We start from the raw sequence: 17,094 nt of genomic DNA, 5'->3' as shown, positions 1-17,094 counted from the left end.
AGACCCAAAGGTAACTCCTAAGAGCCTGACACACAATGCCTGGCCCACGCACTGTCACAGCAAAAGTCCCAGTCCCAGAGGAGAAGGTGGCTAAGCCGAGAGCCGAGGGAAGAAAACGGCTGTCGGGAATGGCCATGAAACACAGGGAGCAGCATGTGCAAAGGCTCAGAGGTAAGGACTCCAGATCAGGCTTAAGCAGAGGAAGTGGTGACTAGTCAGGTCTGGGTTCTGGAAGCTCCGTGGGCTGCAGTGAAGACTGTGAGTTAGAAGGGACTGGGAGGGGAGGGGGCGGGAGTAGGGATGCTGCTGGGGGCTTCTGGAGGGAGATGGCAGGGTGACAGAGTCACTGGAACTTCTTTATGGAGAAAGATAATTCCGTGGCTAAGGAATCGCCAGGTCAACGCCATCTGGGATGCTGCTTTTCCTAGAGGGACAGGTGAGCAGATGGCGATCTTGGGGAGTCCCACAAAGAGGGTGGACCTGTCCTGGTGTGAGTGGATGGGGTGTCTTGGGAAGGACCGAGGCCCCCGCCCCTGGAATCGTGCAGGAAGTGGCTGGGAAACGTTTCCCCATGGCACGTGGAGATCGGCTGGGGAGCAGGAGGGAGTGACCCCCACTATTCCCTCCCACGACGGGGGCAGTCTTTGGTCAGATTCTCAGACCTAGGGTCCTTCTAAATCTCAAAGAAATGGCCAGGGGACAGGACAAGGAACCGGATCAGCTCTGCTTATTCCAATGGCTTTATTACACGTGACAAAGACCACCGGGCCCCCCACACCACGCCCCTCCACCGTGCCCTCCTGTGCCTGGGGGACAAAGACCAAAAAAAGGACCCTGAGTTGAGATGACACGGGCAAGCCCCTCAGTACGTGATCTGGTACACTGAGGCGTGATCCCTGGACCCCGTGACGACCAGGCGGTTGTTAAGGGACACGTCACAGCACGTGATGGAGGAGGTCTCGGGTACCTGGGAGGGTCAGGGAACAGAGCAAGAAGGGCTCACTCACCCTTCACCCTAACTCTGTCAGTTCAAATGTGGCCTCTCTCTCTCTGGGGTCTTTGCTTTGGGACCTCTGGGCTCAGGCCGAGTGTCGAAGACACCTGAGCACCGCCCACCCCAGTACCTGGAACACCACGGCCCCCTTGGGCATGCTGTAGATGCTGGCCAGGTTGTCCATCCCAACGCTCACCCACCACTGGCCTGGAAGGGGGCAGAGAGGCACGGGGTCAAAGCTGGCAGCTGAGGGCGAGCCCCCTGGGGATCTGGGACACGGAGGGAGCCCCCACTTCCCTCACAACAGAGAGGCTCCTGCCCATGAAGGGTGTGGGGGGCAAGGACGGGATGGGTCGAGGCCAGTCCATCTGAGTGAGGCGGGCCCTATGGGAGGCCAGGGGCCACGGGGGACTGCCCCCACCCACTCCTGGCCACTCACCCAAGGGGGAGAACTTGAGACCGAGGATGGTGCTGTCCTTACAGCCCACCATGTGCTTCTGGCCCCCGCAGGTGGGTTGCAGCCACTGCTGGCCGTTGGCTGTGCCCACCAGAAGCCAGTCCTCCCGGGGGCTGGGGGACATGCTTATTATCTGGAGGTAGGTGGCAGAAAGGCACCTGATCAGGGCCCCGCCTGGCCGGAGGCGGGAAGGAGCGCAGGGGCCCAGCCTGGGGGCCAACCACCTGCCCGATTCCTGGCTGCCCTGATAAGCAACCTCACAACTCTGAGCCTCAGTCTGCTCATCGGTAGAGTGGGTTGGTCTAGAGCATGTCCATCCGGTGTCCCCTGTCCCTCCCAGCATCACCGAGACTTGGGGCACCGCTATGCCCACCCTACGCTTCCACATCCACCTCCTCCTCTAGCCTGAGGCCCAGCCGCTACCTGGCCAAGCAGGCCCCAGCCCGTCCTGCACACCTGGGACTCAAATTGGTGTTCCTGAGGCTCCCCGGTGGCCCTCAGGTCCCAGCACCGCAGGCAGGCGTCCAGACCCCCTGCCCAGATGTTCTCGCCTTTGACAGAAATGCTCTTGGCTCCATTTGGGGGGCCCAGCAGGTCCCTGGCCAGGAGACGGAAGGGGTCGAGCTGAGACTCTGAGCTTTGGGCCCCACGTGCGTCACCCACCCAACCACTCCCAGCTGGCAGATGGGGACAGTGAAGTGAACAAAAGGTGCCTCCGCTGGGCTTTGAGAAGACAGCCCGGCCCAAGTTTGAACCTGGGTCTCTGACTCTCTCGGATCTAAGTTCAAGCAGGCAAGGGGCTTTCACCTGGAGACTGCTGGATCCCTGCTCAGGGGGGCGAGGTAGGAAGGGGCTCTCAGGCTGACCTGCCCACCCCGGGGTCACACCTGACCATGCTCTGGTCCCGCAGGTCCCAGATTCTGATGGTTCCATTGGTGAAGCTGGCAAAGGCCAGGCTGTCCGCCAGGCTCGCGGCCAGGGCCTGGCAGGTGAGGCCTGCGCAGGGCAGCTCAGCTCTCACGTGTAGGGCGGGGGCCGTCAGGTCCCACGCTCCCACACACGCTCACACCAGCCAGGTTGTGGCCACCCGTCAGCAGGGTGGTGCTGTTGGAGAACAGCAGGCAGGTGCGCAGGGATGCCCCGCAGGTCTGGGGTGGGCAGAGGCCAAAGTGAGCTTCCTCCCCTGCGGACAGCTCTTCCTGTTCGCAGAAGCCCCACCTCTAGGGCCAGCCCGGACCTCACCTGCACAGGCAGGTGGCTCTCGGGTAACCTGTCCTCCACCACTCGGCGGACCAGGCTCCACACCTTGACGCCACTCCTGCCGCAGGTGAACGCGTGCCGCGTGAAGCTGCTCACCGCCGTGGCCAGCACAGGCTCTCCGTGTCTCAGCGTGCGCACCCTCTCCATCCTGAACGGGACGGCCAGCTTCTTGGATTGGCAGGGCAAGGCGTCCGGCCTCTTCCAGGTGTCTTCGAATTCCTCGGGGTCCCAGAATCTTAAGAGGGGAGGCCTCGGGGTCACCAGCCTGCCTGGGAGCCCCTCTGCCCAGAAGGGGACCCACCAAACCCCAGAGGGGCTCTGTTCTGTTTCGGGTGTGGTGGATTTCCCACTACACCACCCTTCCCCCAACCTCCACCCACAACCCACCTGGAAAACTCATGCCCATCCCTTGGGGTCCTAGCCATCACACCTCTTCCTCTAGGCCAGCTGCCCCTCGCTCAGCTGGGCACCCCCAGCCTCAGCCACAGGTTGGAACTGCAGGCATCCGGCTCTGACACAGCCCCCCACTCCCCATTCCAAGGGGAGGGGGTCCTTCCTCAATTCCCTGAACCCGGGCTGGCTGTGTAGGGCAGGGCAGCACTGTGTGAAGGGACGGGGGAGGGGACACCCACACCGCTGGACCCTTCTATCCTCTGGGGACAGAGGTACTGAGAGAAGAACAGAGCCCACACTCACATGGGCTTCATGAGGCGACAGACTCTCCCAGCAGGCTCCTGCGGCGAGCCGAGATCGCAGCTAAGCCACTGGCTCCCTCTGCCCCAGGCCTCCCGACTTTCAAGGGGAGATGCCAACTCAGGCCCAGGTCTCACCTGGCCCACACGGGAGAACGTCCCCCCTGGTGCCATGCCTGGCCCTGTGCCCTCTACTCGGGAACCCATGGGGGAGCTGTAGGTGGGTGCCGGAGGGCTGAGAACTGGGCAGAGACAAAGGTGGGTGAGCATCGGGCATGGCCTTCTGGTAGCCGGCCGCGCCCTCCCACTGGGGTTACCCGAGGCGTCTTCGGTACATGGTTCCACTCCTGAGTAGCACGGTCCTGGCTCCCCGCTTTGCTGCCCGTAAGAAACAGGGTGATCTGGTCAGCCCAGGGGTCCTGCCCAGGTTCAGCCTCAGAACCGGAAGCCTTAGGGAGGCGAGATGTGGCAACCTCCCCGAGTGGCATCCTCCCGTGCAGGCGGAGCTGCAGCCAGCCTCGGGGCACAGTCCTGAGGCCTCTGGAGGGCCCGCGGGTGGGGGAGGCCGACCAACCCCACAGGAACCTGAACGCCACCCCGCCCCCCACCGGGGCCCAGCCAGGATAACCCACTCACTTACCAGGCCTGGCATCTGTTCTGTCACTACGAGACCACAGGAGAAGAAAGCGACAGACACAGGACAAGGTTCAGTCCGTGCTGCCTTCCACGTGGCCGGAGGCCGCCCCTCCCACCCTTGGGGAGACTCACGCCTGTGTCCTGGCCCGTCCACCTTATTGGGGTTCCGAGCAAAAATCTCCCAGAGTTGCAGAGTCAGGATATCGTGCCAAAACTGGGGCTCTGAGTCCCAGGACGGCTGCGTGGCTAGCTGGTGGACGGGGGCGCCGTCCACTCCGGAGGGCTGCTGGAGCCAGTCAGATGACTTCCTGGCCATGATGTCTTCGAAGGCTGGCCCCTGGAGACCAGATGGCTGCGGGGGCTTGACCCCTGGCTGCCAGGGAGCCTCGGGGCCGGCTGGCCCTAAGGAGTCCTGGTCAGCCTGCTCACCAAAGGGAGGTTGGCTGTAGGTCTCCATGGTCCGTAGGAAGTGTTCTGCCTGGGGGGATGGGGGGGGTGTCACTCCAGCTAAGGCTCTGGGATGGGACAGCCCTGGGCGCGAAGCCCCTCCTGCAAGCCAGTTTCCCCGCATGTAAAATGTGGATGCACCACCAACCACGAGTGTTTCGGGTGGTTCACGATAAGCAGAGCTCTGCGCACTACACCCAGTGAGGTCCCAGCACCCAGCAGTCTTGGCAGCATGCGGTTAAACCCCACCCCACGGGCCAGTCACCGGTATGATGAGGCCCAAAGCCGAGATCCGGGTTCGCCTCCCTGCTGCTTTTCTGGGGATGTTTGAAAACAGAAACCCTTTTGCTTAGAATGGCTTCACAGGGCGAAACTGTACATATTCGTTCCCCTACTTGGGGGTGACATCTGAATTTGCTTAAACATTAAAAAGAGGCTAAGAAAATGGACGATGACCTCTTGGGGAGAAGGACCTGCAGGACAGTCAGGAGAGCCGGTGGGAGGGTCACTTAACATTATTTTATATTGAAAATCGAGCCGTATGACCACAACCGATTCCAAATTTAAGCTAAAAGTTTTTACGGACACAGAAGGGCCTGAGTGACCTACGTCCAAGTTTCCTTCCCTCCCTCCCCACAGGCCGGCTGTCCGTTTTTTGCTCTTCCCACCGAGCCCCCACCCCGTTCTCCACGGCACAGCTTCGCTCTTAACCTCTCTTTCCACGGGACGGTGCCCCCACACGTGGCAGTCACCGGCCGCGGGCGCTGCTAACACATAAAACATAGTTAAAAATGGCATCCCTCCAGTTCCAGCGGCCCACACTGCAAGTGCACAACAGCCACGTGAGGCCAATGGCTGCTGGAGCCGATGACACAGGCATGGAGAACCAAGGCCAGCGGTCCCCAGGAAGTGCCCGGTGTCCCGCAGAGCAAACACGGCTGGAACCTCCCGGCCGTGCGCCCAAGACTTCGCAGTGGGGAGACCCACCTCCTGGCAGGATAAGCATCTCTATAGGAACGGGCGTGTGTGCAGCTATATTTAGTCCAGTGCCAGACTAAACATAGTGACAGCGAATTGTTCTAGAGCCGCCTGTCTGATGAGGTAGCTGCTAGCTTCATGTGTCTACTGAGCACTTGACATGTGGCTGGTGCCACTTGTTTAATGTCAACTTAAATAGCCACGAGTCCCATGGCTACCGTTTAGGGTAGCGCGGACTTGGCCTTTAGCTGGCCTATGGCCTACTCCCCTCCATGGCAGATGCTCAGAAGCCCGCCCCCCTCCCACCAAGGTGTCTGGCCCAGGGCCAACTCCGAAGTCCTAGAGAAACGTTCTGATTCACGAAGATAATCGATAAAGAAGGGCAGCGTACACGCCAACGGCTATCAGCCGTTTGACAGGGGACTCTGTGCTGGCACTCCCATTTCGCAGAGGAGAAAACCGAGGCCCCGAGATGCAGGGCCAATTTCTCAAAGTCGGAGGAAACACAGGGGCCAGGCAGCATTCACCTGCCTCCCTACACAGCCTGGTCCCGCCCCTGCCTGCTGGGCAAAGAGGATGGTGGCCTGGCCGGAGGGGCTGGAGCCTCTTCCAGCGCCCTGAGCGCGCTGGGCTGCCACCTCCTGGGGCCACGTCGGTGGATTCCCCAGCTGGGCCTCCAAGCAGCACGAGGCCCCGGGGAGCCTTCCCCAATTCGCCCTGGCTCGTTAATGCGCAATTTACTGGCACTTTAATGCACTCAGCATGAAAAGTGCTGCTCCCTCTCGCCCCGCTAGCTGGCCCTCCCTGGGGAGAGCTATGTGCAGGCAGGCGGTGAGAGCCAGGGTCTGCAGCTGCTGCTGCTGCTGCTGCTGCTAGGGATTTTAAATGCACAGCAAGGAGGCTGGGAAAACGAGGGAGGGACAGGAGGAGGAGGAGGAGGTCTATGCGGGACCACGTGGCTGGCAAGGCTGCTAGGGATCATCTCATCGCCTGGGGGCGGGCGGGGTCCTGGGTTGACCAACAACACAAGGAGCCTATCTCCGGGGCCTCATCCCCCACCTTTTGTTACTCAGCAAGTGCTGTCAGGTTCCTCCCAAAACATAACCACAATCTCATTACTTCTCACCACCGAACCGATCTGTGTGACCAGCATGCCACACCTGGACGGTCCCAGCGTCCCCAGCTCCTGCTCGGGCCCTCTACAGCCTGTCCTCCGTGCTGCAGCCAGAGGGCACCTGTGAGCACCCGAGTCGGGTCCCCGGCTGCCCGCAGCCCTCCAAGGCTGCTGCCTCCCTGGGGTCAATGCCCAAGTCCTCCCCACACCCCACATGGCCCTGCACGACCTCCACCTCCCACCCTCATCTCCTTTCTCCCCCTGGCTCCCTCTGCTCCAACCCCAGGACCTTGGCATGTGCTGTTTTCCAGATACCCTAGACTGCAACCCACTCCCATCCTGGTCCCCCATGGCATGCTCTATGCCAAGCCCACCTTGCCTGGCCCCCGCCATCTGACACTTCTGTTTACCAAGCTCTTCTCACCCCGAGGGCAGGGGTTTGTCTGTGTCCTTTGCTATTTCCCTGGCGCCTACAACAGCACTTGGCAAGATGATGGGTAAATATCTGTTGAATGAATAACTGTCCTGGTTGCTTCCTGTCCCCCGCCCCCCCATCTGTCTCTCCCCGTTCCCTGAGCTGCCCACCCCAGGCCCTGCTAAATCGCAGACGTGGCCCTGGCCCTCTGCCAGTCGCATCTGGCACAGGCAGAAAGTCCTGCCAGCACCCAGGAGAAAGGGGCCAGGTGGCAGGAGGACAGGCAGGGGTGGAAGTCACGCTTCGGCTTGGGCAAAGTGCCCCGTGCAGGGAGCCAGGGTCCCCGGGGAACTCAGACACACGGAGATGGCGATCCGGGTGTGCCTGGCACATACAACGGGCCCTTCATAGCTGAAGCAACTGACCTGCAAAGTGCTGAAGAGGCCCCTGGCCGCATCTGGGCCACGCAGGGGACCAGGGAGCAGGCCAGGAGGAAGGGGCTCAGAGGATGGAAGACGCATGCCCAAGATGTGGGGATCCTGGTCCCGCCCCTCCTCTGCCCACAGGCTGCCGGGGCTCCCACCTCCATGGGGTAAAAGCCCAAGTCCTCTCAAGGCCCACAGGGCCCTGCGTGACCTGCCCCCCACCCCCATCCTCTCCCTGTCTTTCTCTTCCTTTCAAAGAGGGGCAGCTATACCTGAGCTCCTGGTCGCGCGCTTACCTGTCTGTGATGTTCCTGCAGACCCTGCCGGAGCCTCTGAAGCTGTGAAGGAACAAGCATCGGTGGGTGGCGGTCAACGGGCGTGGGCAAGGCTCTGGACCCTGAACTCTGTGCATGCTTCTCCCCGGCTATGTGGCCCTGAGCAAGTCACTCAACTTCTCTGGTCCCTGCTCTCATCAGATGGGACACCAGTTCATATACTCAGGACAGGAGCTAATTAGGGAGAACTCTGGATTTCATTCTAGATGTGAAGCGAGGTCAAAGGCCTCCCCCAGAGACCCCGCCCCTGCTCTCTGCTCCAGCTACACGGGCCTCCTCGCTGTTCCTCCAACACAGCAGGCGCAGTCCTGCCCCAGGGCCTTTGCACAGGCCGTGCCCTCTGCCTGGACCACCTTTCCCTGCTCTCTCTAGAGGGGGCAGGAGCCCCTTATCTTTTATGAACACTACTTCGTCTGAGAGGCCCTTCTTGACTACCCTAGCTCAAATCTTTACTCGTTTTTCACGTCGTCTTCTATTTTCTTTATAACACTCGCATTTTGTGAATCTCGTTTCTCTATTGACCTCTCTCTCCTCCCCTCAGAGCTGCCCTGTCCAATGAGTTAGCCACTGGTCAAGTGTGGCTATTTAAATCTAAATTACAATTCGATTCCTTACACGTGCTCAAGTGCCACCCGAACCTAGTAGGTATAGACATTGTTGATACAAAACATGGAAAGTTCTAGAAGACATCAATACACTAGAACATTCATCCATCAAGGGTAGGGACTCTAGTCTGTGCCGTGGGCTGAAGAAACACCTCTTTTCTTCATTACTTTTTAAATTACTTAATATTATTATTTATGCTTACAGCACCTGGTCTTCCTAGGTGGTCTCCCATCCAAGTATTAACCAGGCCCGACCCTGCTTAGCTTCCAAGATCAGACACTGGGCTTATTCAGGGTGGCATAGCCATACACCATGGGCCGTGGCTCCACTGGGGCACGAACCCAGGACCTTGTGTGTGTATAGCAGACGTGCTAACCGCTACGCTATGGAACCACGTCCAAAACACCTCCTTTAAATATGAAACTTCTAGTCTTCACAGCAAGGTTATTAAGAAAAACTTGGGAGCATTTGAGATCTTGCTCCCTGCACACGTCAGTTTGGCTCAAATAAACTCATAAAAATGATAACCATAAAAAAAAGACTCATGAAGGTGGGGCTCAACGGGTTAGCTCACTTGCCCAAAGTTAGTAAAACAGAAAAGAGGGTGTCTTGAAATGAGGCCGATGCGCCTGTCCAGAAGGTTCTGGGAGGGGCTGCCCAGGGCTCTGCCTGGCTTGTGGCTCACCGAGTGGTAAATGCTCTCCACCTGGGCCGGCAAGTGAGGGGGGAACCTGTGGGAAGACAGACCGGCTGGAAGGAGGGGCAGGACCCTTTCCCAGAACGAGCCCCACCCCCCACAGGGCGGGAATGAGGGTCTCCTTCAAAGAGCCGCATTTAAGGCAACGTCAAGAGGAATATGATTTTAATGCGGCATTGAAAAACGTATAACTGAATGCAAGCACGTTCATGCCAGAGAAATCAAACATCTAGATGAAAGCCAGGATGGTTTCCCTTCTGCTTTGGGCTCCCCCAGGAGTCTGTCTTTTGGGTCAGGGGCTTAAGGCCACAGCGGGGCCTTGAAGTGTCCTCACCTGGGGAACTGCTTCTTGAGAAGATCTAAGAAGCTCTGATGGGTCATGGCTGAAGGGCTGGCCCGGGCATGAGCCTGGAAAGGTGGGGGTGGGGTGAGATGGGACCCTGCTACTCTGAAGGTAATTTGCCTTCTCTCTTGCCACTCAAGTGCCCGTGGAGTCTCTTCCAGTTTGCATCTTTCCTTAAAACATCGAAAGTATTCCCCTCCCTGGGCCTTTATGGAAGAAGTTTGCCCACCCCTGGCCGAAATTGTTAGAAATTGTTGGAAAGTGAGTCCCAGAGGTGGGGTGGGGGGGGAGGGATTTTGCTTGTAAAACATTAACAGGTTGTGTTTTAGGCCTGGGGGATAAGAAGTTTAATTTCACCTGTCACCTGTCCATAGGTATGATGGGGTGGTGACCCCAGCTCAAAGGCCTGGCCACCCCCCTTCCCGTCCCTCCATCAGAAGCAGGAGAATTGGATGAGCCCAGCCCCCCGGGGTTCTTCCCCTCACCTCAGGGGTTAATGCCACACCACGCCCTCCTGGGGGGCTCACCATCCTTGGAGGGTGCTCCTGGGAGCCCAGACGGCCCCAAGAGGTCATCTTCCAGTAGTAGATGCAAAGGCTCTAAAAGTAACAAGAGGAGGCAGGTCCTGAGGGCTGGAGGCTGGGCAGCGACAGGGACAGACCAGCCCCGCCCACCCTGGGCCTCCCACACTACGCCACGCCCCTGGTCTCCCCTCCAGGACCCGGTCCTGGGCCTTAACCCCCTTCCTGACCTCCAGCACCCTCACTGCATTCCCTACGCCTGTGTTCATCCATCAAACACTCTGGTGCCTTCAGCTGTGCTGACCCACAGTGATGTGGGGCGGGGGGAGGAGGCAGTCGGGGCTGGGGGGGCCCAGAGAAGGATACTTAGTTTTGAGACAGTTTCCTCAAGTGCGGGCGAACACCACTGGAAAGGGTTTTTAGGGGCGAGTAAGAGTTGGCCAAGTCAATTAGAAGGAGTTTCTCAGGCAGAAGGAAAGAGACCTCTGCAACCTAATCACAGCTGCGGCACCAAGTCCCTTCTTTACTTGGCTTCTGCCCTTCAACGCCCTTCTAGTCGCCTCCCCAGCCCGGGGACCCGGGGGGTCCTCCAGGAGACCCGCGGCCTACCCCCTTCCTTAGAATGGAGATTCAGAAGGGGTAAGGGAGAAGCCACGCAGGTCAGCCCAGTAAGAGCCTTCCCCGACCCCCCTACCCTGGGGGCCATTTGTCCCGTCGGGCCCCTCCCTGGCCCGCCCCAGTCCCGCCTCGACCCCGCCCCGCCACCTCCTAGCACCGCGGTGCGGATCAATGGACAGGCAGCAGCTGCACGTGGGCTCGGGCTCCGCGAGCGGCCGCTGGAGACCCTGACCAATCGTGAGGGCGCCTGCCCACGTGCGTCGCGGCCGCCGTCTCTGATTGGTTGACATCCCCGCTAGCTGAGGCCGGGCTGTCAATCAGAGCAACCCTTGCTGCGCCTTAACTCCTGCGGTCCCACGGCAGGGAAAGCCAGCGTGCAGAGCCGCAGGCAGTTTCGGGCGCAGGCGGGGGGCGAGGATGTTCACGAGGGCTGGGGACTTGGGACTTGGGGTCAGAGGCTGCAACTTGGGGAGGAGCTGGGCGGCGTGTAGTTGCACTGTTTGGTGAGCTTCCTGATGAATTTTCGCCATGCCCAGGAGTGGCCTATGGCAGGAGATAAGGAGTTGGGGACTGAGCCTTGGGGGGGTGGGGGGCAGGGGCTCTCACTCCGGTCCTTAGGTATGGTCTGATAACATTTTATGATGCCAAATAACATGCAATGCAAACGAAGCTTCAAGCCCCCTTTTTGGGAAAACTCGATAACTCCCTTTTATCCAGCTTCCCTGAGCCCGAGCCCCGGGCTACACATTTCCAATTGCCCTGCAAGCCTAGAGCCAGAGGATCTGAGACCTGAAAACAGCTACCGCAAAGGCCTTGAGGCTGGTACATTTTTTTTCAAGTTCAAGGCCAAGGTGGGAAGGAGTGATGGGTATTCAAGGCCTGGGCTGGCTTCAGAAATAAGTGGATGGGGCCAGTAAGGGGCTGTTGAGGGGTTCCAGCGTCCCATTCTGGCCCAGGCCGAGAAGCTAGAGGCCTGCGGGAGATGCGAAGTGATCAGTCTGGAGTTTCGGGGTGAGAGGCCAAGTTTCTGCCTACCCCGGGACCTTTGCACTTGCTGTTTCTTCTGCCAGCGATAGTCCCCCACCTGGTAGCCATGGGCTCCCTCCTTCCCTTCCCTTCCCCTCTGGCTCAGAGGTCACCCCCTCAGAGAGACCTCCATCCTCCCTTTATTTCCTTTTCCAACAAATATGGTTTGGATCGGAACTAATCTTGTGTTAATCTCCGTGACTAAAAATTCATACTATGCTGACGGGATCCTAATGCACTGTCAGAGGCGGCCGCAGGCTCCTGGGCGGTGTGCTGGCTTGGGAATCCACGCAAACCAGAGACCTGTCCCGTTTCCCACGATCTGTGCTTTGTCACGGCGGGCGGGGGGAGGGGGGCTGAGGTGAGGGTTCAGATCTCGGGATGCGTAGCCCCCAGAGGTTCTGATGCAAACGCATAACTTGGGTTTTGTGGCGGGCAGGGCAGGGAAAGCAAGAGCTGCTGTATATACGAACCGCAAAGAAAGGTTTTCACCGATGATCCCTCAACTGGCCCTTAATTGAAGTGTATTTTATTTATGACCCAGCCTGCTAATTGCCTCCCTCTGTGCGCTTGGCTCTCCTCTCTGTGTTTGTAGACTTACAGCTGGACACACCAGTTCAGCTGAGGCTGGCTTGTCTCTTCTGGTTTCCACCGGGTACCTGTGGCTGTTTAAGACAAATTAAATAAAATTTAGAACTCAGTTCCTCAGGCCCACTGGCCATGTTTCAATCGCTCAGTGGCCACGTGTGGCTGGGGACTGTCCGCACGGGACAGCACAGATTCAGAATATTCCCATCATCGTAGAAAGTTCTGCTGGACGGCACAGATCTGAAGTTCTTCAGAAAGAAAAACTCTAGGTCCGTGTAGAAGTCCGAAGCGTTTTATGGCAGCCATTGCGTTCTGACTTTTTGAGATCTCTGCGCGTGGGGCTGGGCGATCTTTGGTACTTTTGCGGGTGCGTGCTCCCGCTGGTTCTTTCTTTTTCTCTTCCCCTTCTGCGCCAGGCTGGCCAGCAGGGACAGGGCCTCTTTGGGCCCTGGGGAAGGGGACAGATGACACAGCAGATAGCCAAGGAGGAAGCACAGATTTCCTTCTTGGCTTCTGAGCTGTGCTTTACTTGGTGCAAGTCCAAGGTCTGGATGAAAGTTTCAGAGAAAAGGGGTTTACTTTTCCGAAGCTATGGAATTCCCTGGGATTGCTCTGGAGATCTCAGACCCAGCCCCCAGGGGCCGTAGGGTCACCTGGGCTGGCTGTGGGTGAGGCAGTGGGCTCAAAAGGAAGCCCAGGGTGGAGACGAGACTGTGGAGGTGACAACAGGGAGGTGGTGATAGGCTTCAATTGCCCCTTTTCCTACTCCCAGAACTTTCCAGTGGCCCACGTGAGCAAGAGACAATAGCCAAGTGTCAGAGTGGGGGAGAAGCTGCGGAAAGCCTGTCTTCAGACCCTCTGAAGACGCTGGCCAGGCTAGGAGACGCTTAAGAGCAGGAAACGCCCCAGCTGCCCCCCACTCTTGGACCCCACGTGTCTGCCCTTGAACTCAGGCCTGGCCCCAGGAAAAGTGAATTTATTGAATTATCTGGCATCGATCGAGGTTTGCTCTCTGCCACCGGTGGGAAGAGGCTTGTGTTCCTTTCACGAGCCGCTGTAGCTGCTGTAACAGATGACCACAAAATGGTTGGCTTGAAACAACAGAAATCTTTTCTCTCACATCTGGAGGCCGGAAGTCCAAAATCAAGGCGTCAGCAGGACTGCATTCCCTCCGAAGGCTCCAGGGGTCTTTCCTGCCTCTTCCAGCTTCTGACCATGGCTGGCAGTCCTTGGCCTTCCTTGGCTTGTAGACACATCAGTTTGACCACTGCATCCACCTTCACGTGGCCTCTCGCCCGTGTGTCTCTGTGTCCGAATTTCTCTCTTCTTATAAGGACATCAGTCATTGGATTGGGGCCACCCTACTTCAGCATGACCTCATCTTAACTAATTACATCTGCAATGACCCGATTTCCAAATGAGGTCACTTTTCCAGGTGGTGGTGGTGGTGGTGGGGATGGCGGGGAGGAGGGAGCCGAGTGGAGGTGGGTTAGAATTTGAAGGAATCGTTCTCAAGGACACAATTGTACCCTCTACAAAGCTCAACAGAGCCATTAAGTTGTCATAGTGACCCACTCAATCGCCCATGAACCCCAAGATCCCCATTTTGCAGATGAGAAAACTGAGGCCCAGAGAGGTTAACTGACCTGCCCAAGGTCACGCGGTCACCAAATATCTAAGCTAGGTTGTGAACTCAGGTCAGCTTCCTCCAAGACGTAGCCTTATAAGTCTTACGCCAAGACTCCCAGATCTAACTTAGGTTCCTGCCACGGGATGGCTCACCATGCACCCAAACTTAGAGGAAGTCGCATCCGTTCCGGAAATGGGTCTTGGACCTCCTGGCCCTGGCCGTTGCTCCTGAAGAAACCAGATGTATTAGCTAGTGTTACAGAACAAATTGCCCCCAAACTTGGTGGCTTGAAACAGTAAAGCTTTATCATCTCGCCGGTTCTCACGGGCAGGAATCTGGGGGCAGCTTTACTGGTTCGATGTCAGGTCACTGATGAGAGACCCATGTTCCCTCCTGTACAGCAAACACCTTTCAGAACTCAATCGAAAAATCTCTTCTGAGCCAGGCTTCATCACTTTCTCTCTCATGTGCTCGTGATCCTACTCACCACCCCAGGATATTTTTTATTTTAATTCATTCTTCCTTGTCTGTCGTGCTCATGCATTGCCGGAAGGATGGCGGAATGGAGTACATTTACGATCACCCAAGTGCATTTTTGTGTGTGCATTTCTTGTGTGCTTATTTCCTCAGACGCCTGCGTCTCCATTGGGGGGTCCGAGGTGGCTTCTCACCCTCCAGGGGGGTCCTGCATGCTTCTGACACTCTCCCCATGGGGCTGGGCAGGTTGGGGGTGCTGAGGTTGTATTTCGACAGTCAAGCCACGGTTGTTTTAGGCTGTTGGAAGGTTTCCCAGCAAATCTGCAGTGAGCCAATGGTTAATTCCAATGGCATCATCTGAATGAAGGCAGCGGCTTTTCCCCAGTGCGACCTCCACGGCATGGAGAGCCCGTAGAATCCCTTCTTGAGGGTCCAGTTCATTCCCTCCATGAAGTGGGAGGAGGGGAAGGTAGTCTGCAAATTAAGACTCGTGCGGGCAGAGTCTCAGTTGAACTTCTGGTCTCTGGTGCCCTCTGCTGGCAAAACATTTTATTACAGCTTCGTTGAAGGAAATTTACATAACAATGAAGTCATCCATTTTAAGCGTAGGGTTGGATGATTTTTCGGACATTTGTCCAATTGTACAAGCATCACTACTACCGATTTTAGAAAATTCCCATCGCCTCAGAAATAGCCCTCCTGTCTGTTTTGAATCCATCCTTTCCTCCCATTCCTGGTTTTCTGTCTCGGTAGATGTGCCTTTTCTAGAAATGTTATATAAATGGACTCACAAAATACGTGGTCCTTTGTGTCTGACTGCTCTCGGTGAGTGCAGTTCTTTTGAGGTTCGTCTCTGTTTTCGCGTGTCAGTACTTCATTCCTTTTCATCGCCAACTGAGATTCCATCGCACGTGTGGACATCTGAATATCTCCAGTTTGGGGTGAATCATGAATAATGCTGTCGTGAACATCCGTGGACAGCACTGTGTTTTCTTTTCTCTCCGGTAGATAGATGCCTGGGAGTTGAATCGTTAGGCACGGTACGATAACGTGTCTTTAACTTTTCCCGAAACTGTAGGGCTGTTTCCCAGAGTGGCGGTGGCAACTCCCATTCCCACCAGCAGCAGCTCAGGGCTGCCCGCCGCCTCCCCCCCCATCTTCGCAGCAGAATCACTTTTCAATGAGGGGATTCATGGTGACTGTAAGTTTACAGTACACATGAGGAACCAATTTGGGGGTAACTTTTCATTTTGATATAATTTCCAGTTTACAGAAGGGTCTCAACAATAGTACCAGGAACTCCTTCATCCCGTTTCTCCAATGTTAATATTTTGCCCCTTTTGATTGATCATTCTCTGTGTGTATACATGCATATGCATATGTAAATTATGAATATTCCCACCCATTAACTCTGAATTAATTGCATTCCGTGGCCCTTTATCCCAGAATGCTGTCAGCTGGTACTTCCAAAGCATATCGAAGTAGGAGATTTCAAGAGTGACCGGGCCTTCTCGTGGTCATGCTTTTTCTCCATTGAAAGAAGTCTTTATTCTGCATACAATGACTTCATCAGTATGTGTTTCTCAAATATTTTCTCTTTGTTGTCACTCGCTTTCTCGTTTTCTTCACAGTGGCTTTCAAAGAGCAAATCTTAAAAATTTTCAAGGATCCATTTGATCTTTTTGGTGTGTATTTGTCACATTTTCTGTCCTTTCAGAGAAATCTATGCCTAATCCAAGGTCACAATGACTTTTCTCCTGTGTTTCTTCTCAATGTTTTATAGTTTTAGCTCTTCCGTTTAGGTCTATGATTCACTCGGAATTGATCTGTGTACACTACAGTATGATGAAGTTATCGATTCTGAATACACGGACACGTCCTTAAAAGGACGATCTGTAAGAATTTTCGATTCTCTCTAAATTGAACCTGTTAACTTAATGCAATTCCAACCAGCTGTCCCAGCACAGCCCACCTGCCATCCACTGCACACCTGAGCTTCTAAGGGGTCTAAGATGGCAGCTTACAGCCAGGAGAAGTCCACAGAGTCCCAGGCCTACCCTAGCGCCGCCTCAGTCATCCTGGGCCTGCCCATCAGTATCAGAAGCATCTTGCCCAGAAACTGGAATGGCACTGTGGGCCATTCCTCCCTAGGGGGAGGAGCGGTTTCTGTAGTTTAGAGGCTTCTCATGTATAATGGGAATGAAACAGATGTGCAGGCCTTGGGGGATACAGCAGAAGGGACAGGTGCTTGCAGCCACTCCCCTGTCTTGATTGTGATACATTTGTTACATATGCTATTTTAAAATACGGTTAATATTTTGCACCCCCCCCTCCCGAATCTAAGAAGGATGAGGGCAAGGATTTTTGTGTTCATTTATTGCTGTATCTCCCAGGGCAGAAAACAGAGTGAGGGATATAGAGAATGCTTAATGAGAATGTGTTTGAGGAATTCACATGCACTTTCCCTCGGTCTAACTAACGCACAAAAACAAAAATATTCACAAATGTGACTATAAGAGCTAGGTCGCCATCCAGTGGCCAGGATAGAACATCACAACGCATTTATTAGTAAGAGAAGCCACATGGAAGAAAGGAACGCACAAAAATATAACCCCATTTCTGGAAGAAATAAGACTTTCAAGGAAGAAACATTCCAAGAATGGGAATATCTTTTTACAGGAGTTTGCTAGCATGAGGAAAGCGTTGGGGGAAATAAGCATTTATTGCTTGCAGAAGATTTTACTGTGTGTCACGGTAACCTAGGCGCTCTAGGAGGGCACGGTGAGCACGCCCCCAGCTTCACAGTTGGTTCTCGTTCTGGTCCTAGCCACGCCC

The 17,094-nt window shown here is 56.0% G+C and overlaps 1 protein-coding gene and 1 pseudogene across 1 annotated transcript; both read right to left on the bottom strand.

The window, feature by feature from the left end:
* Positions 1–731: 731 nt before the first annotated feature.
* Positions 732–10,032, bottom strand: TLE6 (transducin like enhancer of split 6). Its single transcript, XM_025043201.1, is given in 16 exon segments — positions 732–967; positions 1,125–1,201; positions 1,434–1,584; positions 1,908–2,049; positions 2,339–2,508; positions 2,510–2,599; positions 2,694–2,946; positions 3,408–3,445; positions 3,542–3,645; positions 3,721–3,781; positions 4,044–4,066; positions 4,172–4,517; positions 7,715–7,756; positions 9,045–9,090; positions 9,391–9,464; positions 9,885–10,032. Coding segments are annotated over 16 exon segments (1,812 nt in total). The 5' UTR covers positions 9,975–10,032; the 3' UTR covers positions 732–862.
* On the bottom strand, positions 8,555–8,670 carry LOC112476105 (annotated as a pseudogene).
* Positions 10,033–17,094: the final 7,062 nt, after the last annotated feature.

This window comes from Pteropus alecto, unplaced genomic scaffold (assembly GCF_000325575.1).
Source record: "Pteropus alecto unplaced genomic scaffold, ASM32557v1 scaffold30, whole genome shotgun sequence".
Taxonomy (NCBI): domain Eukaryota; kingdom Metazoa; phylum Chordata; class Mammalia; order Chiroptera; family Pteropodidae; genus Pteropus; species Pteropus alecto.
Note: the sequence above shows the minus strand (reverse complement) of the source record. Positions and strands in the feature narration are given on the sequence as shown.